Source organism: Scyliorhinus torazame, chromosome 2 (genome assembly GCF_047496885.1).
Source record: "Scyliorhinus torazame isolate Kashiwa2021f chromosome 2, sScyTor2.1, whole genome shotgun sequence".
Classification (NCBI taxonomy): Eukaryota; Metazoa; Chordata; class Chondrichthyes; order Carcharhiniformes; family Scyliorhinidae; genus Scyliorhinus; species Scyliorhinus torazame.
Window position 1 is genome coordinate 113,923,758 of NC_092708.1, and position 15,819 is coordinate 113,939,576.

Genomic DNA, 15,819 nt, shown 5'->3' on the forward strand with positions numbered 1-15,819 from the left:
ACAGAGTATGAAACTGGACCTGTTTTAGCTAGAACAACAGCAGGTACCCATTTCTCATAGCGCAGCTTCTAACTAGCACGCTGTCCTTGAGTGAATACTCATTGCCTAAGAGTTTTGTTCCCTCCCAGCAATCTGTGCTTGTGTTATCATTTGACAATGTCTGAAATATCAGGTGGCATCGAGAGATCAAACTGTGTTCTCGTTTCCTTTTTTTTTTTTTTTTTTACAGCAGTAAAGCTCGTGAACTCTGTCATGGTAGCACAGTGATTAGCACAGTTGCTTCACAGCGCCAGGGTCTCCCCTGGTCTGCGTGTATTTCCTCCAGGTGCTCCAGTTGCTGACCACAAAGTCCCGAAAGACGTGCTTGTTAGGTGAATTGGCCATTCTGAATTCTCCCTCGGTGTATCTGAACAAGCGCCTTTGTATGGCAACTAGGTGATTTTCACAGTAACTTCATTGCAGTGTCAATGTAAGCCTACTTGTGACACAAAGATCATCATTGCATGCGTGGTGTTCTGGTAAGACATTAAGAATTTGTTTATTCTTCTTGCTAATGTACCGTGTCTCTTGATGCCTTAATGGAATGTTTAAGTGACTGTACGAATCCATTTATTGAAGGATGGCACAGAACTGACTTTATGTGCTGTATATTTCCTTTTAAGTAGTCCTTGAACTCCTTAGAAGTAAACAGAGTACCATTGTCACTTACGAACAGCTCCAGTATACCAAATCTTGCGAGTATTTCATCTAACTTTTCAATACTTTGTTCTGTCATTGTGGATTTCATAATTAATACTTCCGGCCACTTTGTGCATCCATGATCAATAGGAACAAGTGTCCCTCGACTGGACCAATGTAGTCGGTGTGTATTCTCTGCCATTATTGTGTTGGCTATGCCAAAGGATGTAATGGCTGCAGTGGTGAATTTATTATTAATTTTGCACAGGTCTGACATTGCCCCACTTTCTCAGAGTATCTAATCCTGGCCACCAAAAAAATTGCATGCCAGTGCCTTTATCTTCATCACACCAGGACGCCCCACATGCAGTTGGTCAAGGTCATTATTATGAAAGCACGGAGGAATAATCACTCATTCCCCATAATAAAACTCCATTGTGGACTGTCAACTCAAGTGTGATGTGGAGCTCGAGGTCTGGATTTTTACAATGTACGTCTATAATCAATCCTTTTGGATGAAGTCCATCACTTTCCCCATTACTGGATCGGTTCTTGTGTATCTCAGAACTAGAGATTCAACATTATCCATGCATGAGAAATATAGGAGGTTGACGAAATGTTCTTCTGGTTCAAGCTCGACTTGTAGTGGCAATTTTGACATAGCATCAGCATTTGCACGTTACTCCGATTTACAATACTGGATATCGTACATCTGTGTCGATAATATCAAAGACCATCTCTGTACCCTACGAGCTGCTAAAGGAAGGACACCTTTATACGGCCCAAAGATTGTCATTGTCAAGTATCAGCGATTCGTCAAGAGTAAAATTATATGCATGAAGGTAGCAATGAAACCTCTTACCCCGAATGTGATGCTCAAAGCCCGTTTTTCTAGCGGAGCATAATTGTTTTCTGTGCTATTAACAGCTCGTGCAGAGAGTTAGGAGAGGTGGAGACATAGTGATATTGTCATTGGACTAGTAATCAAGAGACCCGAGTAATGCTCTGGGGACGCATGTTCAAATCCCCCCACTGCAGATGGTGGAATCGGAATTCAATAAAAAATATCTGGAATTAAAAGTTTAACGATGACCACAAAACCAGTCGATTGTTGCAAAAACCGATCTGTTTCACTAATGTCCTTTAGGGAAGGAAATCTGCCATCCTTATCTGGTCTGGCCTACATGCGACTCCAGACCCACAGCAGCAACATGGCTGACTCAACTGCCCCCTCAAGGGCAATTAGGGATGGGCAAAAAATGCTGGGCCAGCCTGTGCTGCCCATATCCCTTGAACTAATTTTATAAAAATGCGATCAGTCGTTCCTTTCCCGAAGACATTATGTGCGAGACAACTGCACCAACCCAGTAGGGTGACCAATCGCAAGCAAGTTGTAACTTCAGCTTGGGACTGTAATGAACAAACAGCTCTGACTTCTTTAAGGTTTCTTTTACCTTGTTATATGTACTTGCATCTTCATCTGATCAGTGTCATACTGTTTGGCACATAAGTGTGCAAGGCTTCAATCATGTTGCTAAATTTGGAACAAATTTGCCATAATTGATTAATCCTAGAAACAATCTCAGTTGTGTCACATTTTGAAGATCTGGTTCTTCCAAGATCATGGTCATCTTTTTCAGCTCCTTGTGTAAGCCATCTTTATCATTGATGTGACCCAGATAAGATACCTTGAAAAGCCATACTTTTCCTTTTTAACTCAAGATTATGGTTTTGTAGACGTTTCAGTGTGGTTTCTGGGTTCTTCAAGTGTTCTTGTTTACTTGAATGCCATCTAGATAACATTGCACCCCACTTAGAATTTGATCCATGACCCCGGAAAAAGAGCAAGATCAGATGTTATTTCAAATGGAAGTCTCCTGTAGCGGATCAGACCTTTGTGCGTCACGATAGTGAGTAGCAGCTGTGATTTTGCAGCCACATTCAATTGTAAAAATGCCTGTGATAGATCTATTTTACTGAATTTCTGACCTCCAGAAAGTCTGGCAAACAAGTCTTCAATCAGCACCACTGAATAGTGGTCTGTGCACAATACCAGGTTAATAATGGTTTTAAAATCTCCACATTCTCACTGAGCCATCGCATTTCTTCACAGGAACTATCACTTGGGGGCTGCTTAGCACAGGGCTAAATCGCTGCCTTTGAAAGCAGAGCAAGGCAGGCCAGCAGCACGGTTCAATTCCCGTAACAGCCTCCCCGAACAGGCCCCGGAATGTGGCGACTAGGGGCTTTTCACAGTAACTTCGTTGAAGCCTACTTGTGACAATAAGTGATTTTCATTTTTTCATTTCACTTGTAGCAACCAGTTCAATGACTCCTGTTTGTCTAGCCTTTCTAGTTTATCAACTTATGGCCTGATGGCAGATGGTACAGTTCTATCTTTGGGACATTTCTGTTCGGCTTGATTTTGAGTTGAACATCAACAGCCCAGTGAATCTTCAAACACCGTTTTGTACTTCGAGAGGTTGCTGTAGGTCATTCTTTGAAACCACTAGCTGATTCACTGCTCCCTGGTTGAGTTTAATTTTCCCAACCATGCTCTACCAAACAAGCAGGAAAATGTCCATGGACAATGTGACGAGGCAACTCCGCTGTTTGCCATTTATTTCTACTTGCATCATAATGTATCCTTTTAATGGTACAACCTTTTCTGTGTACATTCTTAGGATAACATTTGGTGGTTGTAAAGGCAGATGCTTCAACTTTGGATTATAAATTGGATTATAAATTGTCTCAGGTATTACTGACACAGCTGCACCCGTATCCACATCCATTTTGACGCGGTTACCATCATAGAATCAACAGTGAAGAAGGAGGCTATTCGGCCCATCGAGTCTGCACCGGCTCTTTGAAAGAGCACCCTACCCAAGACCTCCACCCGATCCCCATAACCCAGCAACACGAAGGGCAATTTTGGACACTAAGGGCAATTTATCACGGCCAATCCACCCAACCTGCACATCTTTGGACTGTGGGAGGAAACCGGAGCACCCAGAGGAAACCCACGCACACACAAAAGTTTTGTGAATGCCCAGAAATGCTGTTAATCACCCTGCACTGACAAACCGTCTGGTTTCAGCTCCTGAAGTTGTTCGGTTACCTCGTCTCTGAGGGTTTGTGAGCTTTGATCACTAACTTATAGACACAACCTAGTTTGTTGAGATGTGTGTTTTTCTTGCACATCTTTGGTGTTGGCGATGTTGCTTAGCCCGCTTTGGCAATTTGGCTCTTGCCACAGTTCCTCCATGTAATTTTTCTACTCCAGCATTTCCCTGCTGAGTGTCCAACTTGTGCACATCGATGACATGGTTGTACGCTTGCAGATTTGTTTTTGGCGGTCTCCACCTTGTGGATCTTTGTTCCAGTTCTCATCGGTGAAGCCTCTTTTGCTGCTAGCTCCATCAACGCAGCAACTTATACAGCAGCTTTGAGAGTTAAGTTACTTACAGTAAGCAGCTTCCTCCGAATAGCTTCACTGCAGATTCCTCATACCAACCCATCATGAAGAATGGCATCTAGTGTTGCAACAAATCGCAGTATTTTGCTACCCTTAAAGTCGCCCCTGTCGCCCCCGTCACCCCCCCGCCACTGCAGCCGTTTAACATCGCCACGTGCACAGTCTTTTCAGCCTAGACTCTACCCACTTCCAACGGCAAGCAATTTTTTGAACTGTCATTCTGCTTACTTACAGTTGTGATCCTTTTTTAAAAAACCTTCAGCATGGAGGCTTTTGCTTCGCCCAACCTGGGAGTCTAGTCCAGAGAACCTTTTCTCTGCTCTCGATGCGGTCTCCACTTTTCTTGCCGATGCATTTTTATAGCAATTTTGTTTTCTTGTCTCAATCCTCATCGCTAGTTTTCTCTTTTGTTAAATTCTCTAAGCGCTGCAAAGGTATGGAGGTGCCCACACACTTAGATTTGTTACAAAATGCAATGTGAGGTTTATTAGGAATAGTTGCTCATACAAGTTAAGATGGAGAACTGAAGCCCTCTCAAAAACACCCCGTTAACGTCACTACAGATCACGTGATATTTCACCAGCAGGAGTGTATTCTCTGATACATAAAAAAGGTGCTTTTAGGAACACCAGAGGTGAACAGGAAGAGAAGGCACTTTGTTAGGGAGGAGTGGAACCGAACTGGAAAATAGGGAAGAGATGTGGAGGACCATGGAAAGGTTCCTCATTTTGAATGATGCAAAGCACAGAGACGATCATTCGTGACTTTGGTATAAGCCCATTATTTAGATTTCTTTCTCCAGTTGGTCGGTCAAGGAAAATGGGCTAATAAACTAAAATACAATTGCAATACGAGTTTTAAGTTCTCTACTTAAGAGTGTTGCAGCTTATTTGAAATGGGCAGTTGCATTCTGGCCTCTACATTTTATACTCCCATGATCTATTTGGTAGCCATTTGAGAATAGGGAAAATGTTGAAGATACTTATTTCAGGAGCTTTCTAATACACTCGTAATATGAATAGATATGAATATAAACATGAACATATGGAGGCATAATTTCCAATCAATGAAAGAAATTAGAAATACAAAAACAAAATATAATGAATGCTGGAAGTACTCAGCCGGTCAGACAACATATATGGTGGAAGAAACAGAGTTAACATTTCAGGTTGATCAGGTTTGAGCTTCAATTTTACTAACAAGCATGTTAGGTGTGTGAGGAATGTAGAAATTGTTATATTTTATATTCAGCTGTAGAAATATTAAAACCCTGGTTTAAAATGCATACAGGCAGTGTGCCTGCTAAAGCTGTAATTAAAGAGTCATAAAAGATTAGGTAATCATTTATTCCAACCACTTACTTGGTTACAGATAAAGGGCTAATGGAATGATATTTTGACTGAACAAAGAATAAAGAAACGTACAGCACAGGAACAGGCCCTTTGGCCTTGCAAGCCTGTGCCAATCATGATACCCTAACTAAAAAAAAAAAAACTTCTGCCCTTACTCGGTCTCTATCCCTCTATTTCCTCCTTATCCATGTACCCATTCAGATGCTTCTTAAATGTTGCTAATGTGCCTGCTTCCACCACATCCTCTGGCATCGCCTCCCAGGCACCCACCGCTCGTGTGTAAAACTTACCCCGCACATCTCCCGTAAACCATTACCCTCTCACCTTGAACCTGTGCCCCTTGTAATTGACACTTCCATCCTTGGAAAAAGCCTCTGACTATTCACCCTGTCTATGCCTCTCAATTTTGTAGACCTCTATCAGGTCTCCCTTCAGCCTCTGTCTTTCCGTGAAAACAATCCTAGTTTAGTCAACCTCTCCTCATAGCCAACACCCTCGAAACCAGGCAACATCCTGGTGAACCTTCTTTGCACTCCCTGCGAAACTTCCACATCCTTCTGATAATGTGGTGACCAGAACTGCATGCAATACAGCAAATGCAGCCTAACCAAGGTTTTATATAGCTGCAACACGATTTCCAAACTCCTGTACTCAATGCCCCGGCTGACGAAGGCAAGCATGCCATATGCCTACTTAATATTGGCTGGTTTAGCTCATTGGGCTAGACAGCTGGTCTGTGATGCAGAACAAGGCCAGCAGTGTGGGTTTAATACCCATACCATCTGAGAATTACCCAAACAGGTGCCGGAATGTGGCGACTAGGGGCTTTTCATAGTAACTTCATTGCAGTGTTAATGTAAGACTACTTGTGACAATAAAAAGATTAATCATCACCTTGGCCACCCGTGTTGCCACTTTTAGGTAACTGTGGACATGTACGTCAGATCCCTCTGTATGTAAATGTTCCCAAGGTTTCTGCCATTTACAGTATAATTCATACCAAGATTTGATCCTCCAAAATGCAGCACCTTGCATTTGTCCAGATTAAACTCCATCTGCCATTTCTGTGCCCAAGTCTCCAATCTACCTATATCCTGTTGTATCCCCTGAATCATCGGCACTATCAGAAACTCCACTAATCTTAATGTCATCCGCAAACTTACTAATCAGACCTCCCACATTTTCCTCCAGATTATTTATATATACTACAAACAACAAAGGTCCCTGCAGAACACCACTAGCTACAGATCTCCATTCTGAAAAACACCCTTCCACTATGACTCTGTCTTCTGTAACCATGCCAGTTCTGTATCCATCTAGCCAGCCCACCCCAAATCCCATGTGATTTTAGTTTTTGTACCAGTCTGTCATGTGGGACGTTGTCAAACACCTTACTAAAGTCTATATAAACTACACTCACAGCCTTTCCCTCATCAATTTTCTTTGTCACCTCTTCAGAAAACTCAAATTAAGTTGGTGAGACATGACCTTCCCCGAACAAAACCATGCTGCCCGCCACTAACCAGTCCATTTCCCTCCAAATAGAACATAGAACATAACAGTGCAGTACAGGCCCTTCGGCCCTCGATGTTGCGCCGACCAGTGAAACCACTCTGAAGCCCATCTACACTATTCCCTTATCGTCCATATGTCTATCCAATGACCATTTGAATGCCCTTAGTGTTGGCGAGTCCATTACTGTTGCAGGCAGGGCATTCCACACCCTCTCCGAGTAAAGAACCTACCTCTGACATCTGTCCTATATCTATCTCCCCTCAATTTAAAGCTATGTCCCCTCGTGCTAGACATCACCATCCGAGGAAAAAGGCTCTCACTGTTCACCCTATCTAATCCTCTGATCATCTTGTATGCCTCAATTAAGTCCCCTCTTAACCACCTTCTCTCTAACGAAAACAGCCTCAAGTCCCTCAGCCTTCCCTCATAAGATCTTCCCTCCATACCAGGCAACATTCTGGTAAATATCCTCTGCACCCTTTCCAATGCTTCCACATCCTTCCTATAATGCGGCAACCAGAATTGCATGCAATACTCCAAATCCGGCCGCACCAGAGTTTTGTACAGCTGCAGCATGACCTCATGGCTCCGAAACTCAATCCCTCTACCAATAAAAGCTAACACACCGCACGCCTTCTTAACAACCCTCTCAACCTGGGTGGCAACTTTCAGGGATCTATGTACATGGACACCGAGATCTCTCTGCTCATCCACACTGCCAAGAATCTTACCATTAGCCCAGTACTCTGTCTTCCTGTTATTCCTTCCAAAATGAATCAGCTCCCACTTTTCTGCATTAAACTCCATTTGCCACCTCTCAGCCCAGTTCTGCAGCTTATCTATGTCCCTCTGTAACTTGTAACATCCTTCCGCACTGTTCACAACTCCACCGACTTTAGTGTCATCTGCAAATTTACTCACCCATCCTTCTATTCCCTCCTCCAGGTCATTTATAAAAATGAAATGAAAATCGCTTATTGTCACGAGTAGGCTTCAATGAAGTTACTGTGAAAAGCCCCTAGTCGCCACATTCCGGCGCCTGTTCGGGGAGGCTGGTACAGGAATTAAACCGTGCTGCTGGCCTGCATTGGTCTGCTTTAAAAGCCAGCAATTTAGCCCAGTGTGCTAAACCAGCCCCTGACAAACAGCAGTGGCCTCAAAACAGATCCTTGTGGTACACCACTAATAACTGGGGAACCTTCTAAAACGCTTTACTGAAATCCATACACACATCAACTGCTTTATCCTCATCCACCTGTTTGGTCACCTTCTCAAATAACTCAATAAGGTTTGTGAGGCACGACCTACCCTTCACAAAACCATGTTGATGATCTCTAATCAAATTATTCCTTTCCAGATGATTATACATCCTGTCTCTTATAAACCTTTCCAAGACTTTGCCCACAACAGAAGTAAGGCTCAAGACGTATATCCTGTCCCTCAGTATCTTTTCCAAAAGCTTCCCCCTCACTGATGTCAGGCTCACTGGCCTATAATTTGCTGGGTTATCCCTGTTTCCTTTCTTAAACAAGGGAACAATATTGGCTATTCTCCAGTCCTGTGGAACCTTGCCTGTGGTCAAAGAGGATGTGAAGATATCTGTTAAGGGCCCAGTTATTTCTCCTCTTGCTTCCCGCAGTAACCTGGGATAGATCCCATCCGCCCCAGGAACTGGTTTACCTTAATGCAATTTAGGATACTCAACACTTCCTCCTGTGATAGTATTGACGTTCTCAAGAGTGTTCACACACCTATCCCTGACCTCAACATCCGTCATGTCCTCGCCCCCAAGGAATACCGATACAAAGTACTCATTAAGGATTTCACCCACTTCCTGTGGTTCCACGCATAATTTCCCTCCATCGTCCTGGAGTGGGCCTTCTCTTGCTCATAATATATGCATAAAAGGCCTTGGGATTCTCCTTGACCATGTTTACTAAAGATTCCCTGAAGTGTAGATAATTTGAGGGAGTAGTGTTTAGTTCTAGCTGAGCGGGTCATGGAACTGGAGATAAAGATAATATAATTAATGGGAGGAGCCAGGTCTAGTTTTGCCGTCTGTTATAGGATTTTAAGTTGAATAGCCGGTTTTCCCAAATGCTGATAAGGTTGAGCAGAAGTGTACTAGTTCTGCTCTGGAAATGAGCTCTCTCCAAAAGCCTGCACAGCTAAGCAAACCTGTTTTGCTAATTTTATTTGGAAGTGGCATTTGAGCTGTATTGCATTGTTTAATTGGAATTAGCAGTAGGTGTAGATAGTAAGTTTTCAAGTTTTCCTTTTATTTAAGAACTGCTTAACTGTTAATTGTAAAACTATTTCTTTGATGTTAATATGGTTAATTCTGTGTTTAAATTAAAGTTTGTTTCAACATAAAAGATACCAATTAGTCATCACTCTGGGGTGCAATATCCTTTCCTCAAGTTTTACAAATTAAAACAAATTGCTTGATGGTCTGGTTCTTTATCCTAACATGTGGTACTTTATCAAACATCTTTTGGAAGTCCATAAACACCCCATCTACCGTATTCCCCTCATGCACTCTTGCTACCTTATCAAAAATCTTAATCAAATAAGTTAAATAAGATTTGCCTTTAACATGCCTGCTTTCCTTGATTAATGAAATGAAATGAAAATCGCTTATTGTCACAAGTAGGCTTCAATTAAGTTACTGTGAAAAGCCCCTAGTCGCCACATTCCGGCGCCTGTTCGGGGGGGCTGTTACGGGAATTGAACCGTGCTGCTGGCCTGCCTTGGTCTGCTTTCAAAGCCAGCGATTTAGCCCGGTGCTAAACAGCCCCTAATCCACCTTTGTTCAAGTGACTTAATATTCTGCTAGATTATAGTTTCTCAAAGCTTCATTTCCCAGCTTCATTCCCCAGAACGAAACCAAGGATTGCACCCCGCCACTCATTAAACTACAGTATGATTTATTTGCAAATTGTCACTATTTTTCCCACTAATTGATGACCAATAGAATAGACCCAGTAGTGTAATAGTGCATCGAAGGTTCCTTAGTCTAACCTAATAGATTTGGTCCTTGACCCCACAGGACATCATCTCTCCAACACTAAACACTGTCCTTAATCAATCCTCTCCCCTTCCTTTTCTCATCTACCCTGAATATCTTCTATCCTGGAACATTTAGTTTCTTTTGTGCCAGGTCTCTGTTATTGCCACAACATCCTTTTCCCACTTGGTTACCTGCATCTGCAAATTACCAACCTTATTTACCACACTCCATGCATTCAGATACATACACAGTAAACTCAACTTCGACCTAATGCCTTACAATTTCTAGTGCCACCTGTCTCTCCCAATTCTTTTGTGCACCTGGTTTTTCTTCTTTAATGTTAGCTCTTTATTCCCTTCCCCCTCCCTAATAGCACAAACAAACTATTCCGAAAATACATTTGTCCCTGCTCTATTCAGGAACAAGCAGTCCGGCCTGTACATTTCCTCTCTCCCCAGAAATAGTGCCAATGACCCTGGAATCTAAAGCCCCATCTCCTGCACCAGCTCTCCAGTCACCCATTCATCAGCTCTATTTCTGTACTCACCAGTGTGGCATGCAATTGTGACTTGGAAACATAATCACCATTCCTGCGTCATTGATGGGACAAAATCATGCAAGTCCCACCTCAACTGTATTGTGGGTTACGTGCACACAGGTTCTGGCTATTTAAGAAGGTGGGTCACCATAACCTTCTCAAGGGCAATTAGGATGGGCAACAAATACTCATCCTGTAAACAACATTCACATTACATGAAGAACTTCTTTAAAATCACATTTCACTTGAAATTATCCCCATAAATTGGAATTCAATAAAAAGGTACTTGTAAGCAATTGCTTATGACCACTTCCACATAAGATAACTAATTAGGAAGGTGTTAAATTTATTTAACTGCTACTCTCACTATCCACCCAAAAGAAACTTTACAACTTTAAAATTGTTGCCAAAGATTGAGGTAATTAAACTTAAATTTGCTTTTTTTCCCAAAAACAAAAGATAAACAATTGGAATAATTTAGGGCCAAAAGCAAAAATAGCTTCAAAACTAAATTTAAAAATAAATAATTGATAGCTTTCTTTGCCACCCAAAATGAAACAACTTCACCCTTGCCCCCAACCCCCAGATCAGAATTTACTTACCAACACATGCCACACATTTTCATTTGCTCCCTCAAAACTGCAGAAACGTATGCTGACTCCCAACAAGCCTTGTCCACCCCACATGTTGCTGGGAGTTACTGTGGTTTCTCTCAATTTGAGTGTCTTGCTGCTATAGACAACCATTTTAACTGGTTTCTCCACGTTCGATTTCAAAAGATCTTTCAGAGTATCATTATCCTGATTCTGAAACATAAGAAATACCTTTATAAATTTAAACAGCAAATCTAACACAAATGAAATGCTTCCAAAGTTGAACTTTTGCTCATTTCTTCCAAACCCCACACATTCAAGTAAGTCTTTTATCAGGGTATAATCATCAATTAACCATTCAGCACCCCTGACAACTACTTCTTTGGAAAAATAAGAGCTAATTAACACTGCACACTAGCTAGGCATTAACAGAATGAAAGGTGACCCTATTTCTAAAATTGAGAATGCTTACCATCTCGGGCTTTGAATGGTAAACACATTGGGCTGGAACATCCACAAAGTGGCATTCAGAGTCAGATTGAAACAGTCCTAGTTTCTTACCTCAAAATCCAGCCAACCTTTTTCACCCAACCATCGGACTTAGGTGAGAACGGTGTAGGACACCTACCTTTCGGAGGCCTTCAATCCAGGGTTGTCGAGTGGGAGACACAGAAACCAGGCCCACCTTTTTACAGTGCTAGCTGCCATAAAGCAGGCAAGAGGTCTATCTACTTTCAGAAGCCATGGAGAAGGCAAGTGGATATGGTCAGGTATGCCAAGTGGATATGGTCAGGTGGTCAGTGGAGAAGTTGGTCGGTTTTGGAGGCTGCCCGTCATTCGGCTCAGTCGGGGATGTTGGCTCGGTTGGTTGACAAGGGGAGAGCTGCCGGTGGGAGGGGTGCGTCAGCTAACTGGAGTTAAAAGTGGTTTTAATTCTAATTTTTCCTGGGTAATTATTGCTGTTAAAACAGTCAGAACCATCTGAATTTTGTGATTTAAACTGCACTTTCAGGTGGATCCAATTGCAGGGCAATTGCCCAAGAGAGGTTTGCACTGCCAAGTGGATGGGGTTCCCAGCACATCTTTAGGGGAGCCGCCAGTCTTGCAATTGTACAAATCTGCTCAATAGTAGAATTGGGTAGACTTCTCTTTTTCTGCTCGTCAGCTTCCAGTTGAAAGGATACCAATTGTGCAGTCCTTCCGAATAGAGCATCAGTGGCCACCATAATAGTGAGCAACACCCTGACCAATATGGAAAAGATAATCTACTGCTGCCTGGAATAATCCAAATGTAAAGAAATTCAAGGTAGCTGTGATCTTAACCGTGGGAGATGATGATGTTTTCCAGGGGAAGTGGGCTGTAATTCTTCAACCAGCTGTTGTCAAGTTTCCTCAATAGCCTCCCCATTCAGAGTGACCATAGCACATGGGAAAGACCGGTCTTTTGGTACCATAGTTGAGAAATGGTTTTAATCGTTCTACCCTTCCCTGGAGAACTTTTCTGTTCTGGAGTCAACCATCCAAAGTCTCGGATTTAAAATCAAGAGTTTTGGATGGCTCCCGATGCAAGATAACTGTCCATTGAAAGTTTAAACATCCTGGGCACTTCCCATATAGTCCTTGCATCGGGACTGCTGTGGGGGGGGCGGGGATCACCCCAGCACTGGGGTATCTCCAGGGTACTTGCCACAGATTCTGCAATTTTTATATCAGTAAAATGCCCTGGGATTAAAAAAAATAATGAAACGAAAAATAATTGTTTTTAAGTTCAGTGGCGAAATTGTAGCTCACTCCATAAGAAAATAAACTGCTTACCAATCTAGCATTCGCAATGGAAACAACAAAATCAAAGAAAGGCTCCAGTCCAGCCCTGTGACCAGGAGAATTTTCTTGAACCTGAAAGCAGAAGATAAAATAATAATTTAGATGCTTTGTATGTTTTAAAAAGTAAATATTTTGGAGTACTTCAAAGAAATTCCATGAAGCTGCTGGTGTTCATCCAAGCGTACAACTAATCAGCACATAATATCTCAAAGTCAGAAACCCACAAAACAAGGAATAAATCAGTAGCTAAATACAAAAAAAGTCTGCACGGGTAGATTCTTGCATCTAGGAGCATACGTGCTTGGAAGAGCTAGATTTACAGCCAGCTGCTCCCCACTGTGCCTTGTAGTTAACCATCAGATCTGCGAGCAACTGCTGGACATGATTTATTTTCCAGTTTTCCCTCCTCCACTTCTCCTTAAAAAAAGAAGTGCATCTTGACATGTCGCACACTCACTCAACCACAGCACCCTCTTTTCCAATTCTTTTTGTTGCTCTGACACAATCCAAGTCCAAAGACATGCAGGTTAGGTGGACTGGCCATGATAAATTGCCCTTAGTGACCAAAAAGGTTAGGAGGGGTTATTGGGTTACGGGGATAGGGTGGAAGTGAGAGCTTAAGTGGATCGGTGTAGACTCGATGGGCCGAATGGCCTCCTTCTGCACTGTATGTTCTATGTTCTACGTCATCTCAGCTATCATGGCAATTTTACTGGCTTGTGATTCCGATGCAAAGTGAGGGGGTTTGGAAACAGCTCACCCGTTTCCAAATGTTAAAAATCCCGAAATCAGCCACTTTAAAATGTTGTTCCAGGGTAGCACGATGGCGCAGTGGTCAGCGCTGCTGCCTCATGGCACCAGGGTCCCAGGTTCAATCCTGGCTCTGGGTCACTGTTCGTGTGGAGTTTGCACATTCTCCCCATGTTTGCGTGGGTTTCAACCCCACAACCCAAAGATGTGCAGGGTAGGTGGACTGGCTACGCTAAATTGCCCCTTGATTGGAAAAATGAATTGTGTACTCTAAATTAATAAAAGGTTGCTCCACTTAGTGTCATGCCTCAGACCAGGGTAGTACTTCACTCAACACTTTGGTCTCAGATTCCCTTGATAGAGCCTAGCTTCACAGCGCCAGGATCCCAGGTTCAATTCCCGGCTTGGGTCACTCTTGTGCGGAGCCTACACGTTCTCCTTGTGTCTGCGTGCGTTTCCTCCGGGTGCTTGGGTTTCCTTCCAAAAGACGCTGTTGGGTAATTTGGAAATTCTGAATTCTCCCTCCGTGTATCTGAACAGACGCCGGTATGTGGCGACTGGGGCTTTTCACAGTAATTTCATTGCAGTGTTAATGCAAGCCTACTTGTGACAATAAACATTATTATTAATTATTTTTAGCTACGTGTTAGCAGGCCTGTCTGGAGTTCTCAAAGTCTCACCTACTCATCTGCCAGAATGACTATTGAAGAATACAGCAGTGATTTTCAAACTGGGGGTCACGACTCGTGGATGGGTCGCAGGATGGTGTAGAATGGATCGCCAAAAGTCACCAAAAATGATCCCAAAGATTGCCTGACCATTTTCTCCCTTTTCTCGCTAGGTAAAATTCTCATTGCAGCAGTGTATGACCACATGAGGCCATGGATTTCCCTGCCTCTCTGGGCCACAGTGTAGTTGAGGCAGTTTGCAGCCAATGACCTGTAAAATTCTCTTTGGATGGCATTTCCTGCTACTGTGTTCAGCATAGAGATTTGTATTAGTTCTGGAGTTCAGTGTGTTACTAACGAACCCTGTGCGTCCTTTATCATTCTCTCAGTTAACCCGGACATATGTCCACTCCATCACTTCCGAATTGTCTCTCCACACTGGGGCTCTTGTCCTTGAAGACGCATTTCTTTCTTTCATCACCTCCCCACCCCCTCTTCCCAGGCACTCATCCCCAAGCATCCATCTCTACCGTGTGGCTACACGGACTCCATCAGCTGAATTGGTTCCTGTACCACAAGGGCCTTTGCTTTTAGCTTTATCGGGACTTCAATTGTTCGCCAAGGATGGCATTAGCTGGTGACTAAACTACACTCATGTATTACAGGAGCTGGCAAAATATTGCAGGTGTATAGAATGGAATGTGTCTGCAGATATTGGTCAGCTGAGTTGTGCCCAGCATTGTATTTTTTAAAGCATTTTTTCAGTCTGTTACCTGGGAAAGGGTACTGACAGGTGTCCAGTGACTGCCTGACTGTGTTTTTAGTTCAGCAGTTAGGGCTCCTGTTTCTGAAGTGGAAATTTCTATGTTTAATTTCCTATCAGAGGTAATGTTAGGTTTTGAATGAGTGAACATGACGTTGTTAAAACGGTGTAACATTGAGCCTGTTAATCTTTCCAGCGCTGCATGCAATTCTCCAAATGCTAACAATGGGTGTGAATATATAAAATAATCAAACAACCCTCAGTTACACCCTTTGGCAAGGTGTCAAGTTAGAACAGTCCCTTTTATAGTGAAGCAACAGCACAATTTACAATTTTTACATTTAATGATACAGAAGTGCCAAAAATGAGTATGTTTTAAAAGTAACTATGGAGGATCAATTGTGAATATGATGTGGGTCGCGAGAGTCGGCCATTCTGTAAAAATGGGTCGCCGGGAAAAAAGTTTGCAAAACACTGAATACAGCTCAAGGACCAGTAACACTCCACCACAGCCCTCCTCTCAACTATAAAGCCACAGCCAGAGATACAAACTCCACCACAGAAGAGTGAAATCCATAATCGCAAACGGACTCAAAAGGGCTGGACATGCTGCAACCAAACGCCAAGGCTGTGCACATTTCAAGGTGTTAATT

The 15,819-nt window shown here is 42.8% G+C and overlaps 1 protein-coding gene across 1 annotated transcript in view; it reads right to left on the reverse strand.

Annotated features, from left to right (window-relative positions):
- Positions 1 to 15,819, reverse strand: part of gorasp2 (golgi reassembly stacking protein 2) — a 75,980-nt gene that overhangs the window by 16,484 nt on the left and 43,677 nt on the right. Inside the window, exons 2-3 of the mRNA XM_072475835.1 lie at positions 12,977 to 13,057; positions 11,171 to 11,374 (exon numbers count right to left, since the gene is read on the reverse strand). Coding sequence (XP_072331936.1) covers positions 11,171 to 11,374; positions 12,977 to 13,057 — 285 coding nt within the window. The remainder of the gene's footprint in view (positions 1 to 11,170; positions 11,375 to 12,976; positions 13,058 to 15,819) is intronic.